Source organism: Notothenia coriiceps, unplaced genomic scaffold (genome assembly GCF_000735185.1).
Source record: "Notothenia coriiceps isolate Sejong01 unplaced genomic scaffold, NC01 NC01_scaffold00026848, whole genome shotgun sequence".
In the NCBI taxonomy this organism is placed as follows: Eukaryota; Metazoa; Chordata; class Actinopteri; order Perciformes; family Nototheniidae; genus Notothenia; species Notothenia coriiceps.
This window is the reverse complement of record NW_011359549.1, coordinates 2,134-5,458: the sequence shown is the minus strand read 5'-3', so window position 1 is coordinate 5,458 and position 3,325 is coordinate 2,134. Positions and strand designations below refer to the sequence as shown.

At 48.2% G+C, this 3,325-nt stretch overlaps 1 protein-coding gene across 1 annotated transcript; it reads left to right on the top strand.

The window, feature by feature from the left end:
- Positions 1–693: 693 nt before the first annotated feature.
- On the top strand, positions 694–2,807 carry LOC104957355 (cullin-9-like; the record flags this gene model as incomplete). Its single annotated transcript, XM_010784976.1, has 2 exons — positions 694–1,212; positions 2,146–2,807. Coding segments are annotated over 2 exons (1,160 nt in total), but the record flags the coding sequence as incomplete, so codon positions are not given.
- Between the last annotated feature and the right edge of the window lie 518 nt (positions 2,808–3,325).

The following is a 3,325-nucleotide window of genomic DNA, read 5'->3' as shown; positions in this document are numbered from 1 at the left end:
TTAGCTATTAAGCTACCTGTTTAAGTATAATATAATACACCCTAGGCTATAAATTAGCTACATGCACATACGCAGACAGGAAATCAATATGTTAAATCATAAACATATTTTAAATAACAGTAATTTTGCACAGAAGGTGTGTCCATCAACATGCGTTCAGGTTCAACCCTGTTACCCAAACCTTTTTAGATTGGCACAGGAAGTGAAAAAACTGTAAGTAAGATGACACAGTGGAAGTGACATCTGCAAGCCATGTGCTAGTGCCATGGGTAGACCAAAACTAAGTCCTCTCTTTTATTTTTCATATTTTTACAATCTTTTCAGTCTTAAAATGGTGTGGCACTCTGACCCACTCAACCCTGTTACAGATAACCCTAACGCATGTAGTACTGAACACGTAACATGAACGTGTCGGGCGGCGCGGTCCCGTGGGTTAGATGCACGTTAATAATGCCGAGGGAAATAGCTCTCAGAATAACGTTATTAGCACATTTTACAACTTGAGGACCGAATGTTTTTAATAAGGGCTATACAAGTGTTCATACTGGGTAGTTTATTTAGTTTAAAAAAATGATCCAACGATTTACAGACAAATCTTTCCCAATGTAAGTCAATGGGAAAAAGTGTTTCCGGGCCCAGCAACTTAACGGAAGTGTAGTACCGCCGTCTGGCCACTAAGAATATTCTCATCAGAGTCCGACGCACTTCCTGGGGGCTTGGGCTCCACCCTCCGTACGGCAGGGGGCTCCACCCTCCGTACAGCAGGGGGCTCCACCCTCCGTGCAGCAGGGGGCTCCACCCTCCGTGCAGCAGGGGGCTCCACCCTCCGTACACCCTCCGTACGTCAGGGGGCTCCACCCTCCGTACGGCAGGGGGCTCCACCCTCCGTACAGCAGGGGGCTCCACCCTCCGTACAGCAGGGGGCTCTACCCTCCGTACACCCTCCGTACAGCAGGGGGCTCTACCCTCCGTACACCCTCCGTACAACAGGGGGCTCCACCCTCCGTACAGCAGGGGGCTCCACCCTCCGTACACCCTCCGTACAGCAGGGGGCTCCACCCGCTCTCTTTCCCCGCAGAAGAAGAAGAATCCTCCCTTCACAGATGCACCAGCAGCTCGGAGCTCCGGACTCTTTTTCTCCAGTTTTTGGTCCTCCAGCCTCCGGGAGGAAGAGAAAGCTTTGGCCGCAGAGAGACGTCTGTTCCCCGGCAGGTGAGCACCGCAGCTGCCCGCTCTCTGGAGCTGTTCCCCGGGCAGGAGACCCGAGGCCTCCCGGGAAACAGCTCCAGAGAGCCGGGGAGGAAACCGAGAGGAGCCGCGGCAAAAACACGGTGTTTACTGACAAGAGAACAGTTTACAAACCATTAGAGAACAGTTTACAAACCATTAGAGAACAGAACAGTTTACAAACCATTAGAGAGCAGTTTACAAACCATTAGAGAACAGTTTACAAACCATTAGAGAACAGTTTACAAACCATTAGAGAACAGAACAGTTTACAAACCATTAGAGAAGCAGTTTACAAACCATTAGAGAACAGAACAGTTTACAAACCATTAGAGAAAAGTTTACAAACCATTAGAGAACAGAACAGTTTACAAACCATTAGAGAACAGAACAGTTTACAAACCATTAGAGAACAGTTTACAAACCATTAGAGAACAGAACAGTTTACAAACCATTAGAGAACAGTTTACAAACCATTAGAGAACAGTTTATAAACCATTAGAGAACAGTATATAAACCATAAGGAGAGAACAGAATCTGAACCATAAGGAGAGAACAGTATCTGAACCGTAAGGAGAGAACAGTATCTGAACCGTAAGGAGAGAACAGGTATGAGTTATCAGACTGCAGCTGGTGGCATATTTCAGTGAAAGAAGGCCTGGTTTATTCAGAAAGAGGAAGTGAGTCTGCAAACTGAACAATAACACTGTTTGTTTTTCTTTATAGCCCAACATTAGCGGTGGTGACGTGAAGTCATGTGACCGTGCTGTAGTTCCTTTATAGCCCAACATTAGCCTCCTTTAGCTTAGCGGTGGTGACGTCAAGTCATGTGACCGTGCTGTAGTTCCTTCATAGTGTGTAGTGTATAGTGTGTATGTGTGTATAGTGTGTGTAACCCTCTCTCTCTCTCTCTCTCAGGTAGGATGTCAGAGCGGCGGGGGGGGAACCTCTTGGTTCAGCTGGCTCCTCGTCTGCAAGCGTTTCCAGAGGAGTTGCTCCGACAGCGCCGTAACCATGACGGCCAGATGGAGTACCTGATTCGCTGGTGCCTGGTCACCATAGACGACGGCACCGGGAGCGGGGCCAGTGAAGGGGGCGGGGCTAGCAGCGATGGGGGCGGGGCTAGCGGCTCTGGGTCAGACAGCAAAGCAGAGAACGTCCTGATGTGGATGTCCCTGGAGGACGTGTACTGTAACTGCCCCTCTCTGCTGGGCAAGAGGAAGGACCAGGAGGCCAATCAGGAGAGAGAGGACTTCCCCCCAGACCACACCTTCGACGAGGGGGAGCTGTCCGACATGAAGGAGGACGTGAAGAACCTGGTGAGGCGTGCCCGGAAACAGATGCTGAAGAAGAGCGACTTCTCCATCAGCATCACGCACACGGTGCACGTGCTGAGCGCCTACGCTGCCATCGGCTCGTTGGTGGGCGTGTTCAAGGAGACGGGCGCGCTGCACCTCCTCATGGAGCTGCTCTGCAACAAGGAGACGCAGACCAGGCGCAGCGCCGGCAAGATGCTGCGCGCACTCGCATCACATGACGCAGGTAACCAAGCGTTCTGATTGGCCAACAGCTGCTGACCTCATGGTCCAGTAATCTGAACTTTATTCTCCAGAGTCAGGAAGCAGGTTAGAGACAGAGAAACACTGAGTGAGTCTCATCTCACTCTGAAGCTTAGAAAGAGATTATATTTAAATGTAAACTTATCTTCTTACCAACACACACTTTGTCCCACGAGGCGGACGTTCATAATCACTAGGGATGGGAATTTGAAAGCAAATGTATATTCGAATATTCGATCCCCCCAAAAAACGGTTAACCGGTTAAACGAAATGTACTTATCCTATAAAAAAAAAAATTGGGTAAAAAAAGATTTTCAAAAAGATTTTTTTTTTCAATAATTTTTGGAAATAAATACATACATGTTCAAATAAGTGTAGAAACCAAGTTGAATTTGTCAAATGTATTGAACTGGTGATCGCAGTTTGACAGCTATAGGCCTACAGGCGATTCACAATCAGGCCAGCTGTAGAGAAGACCCTCTCAGCTGGAACGGAGGTTGCGGGTATAGCAAGGTATAGCATGTATATATAAGTTTAAT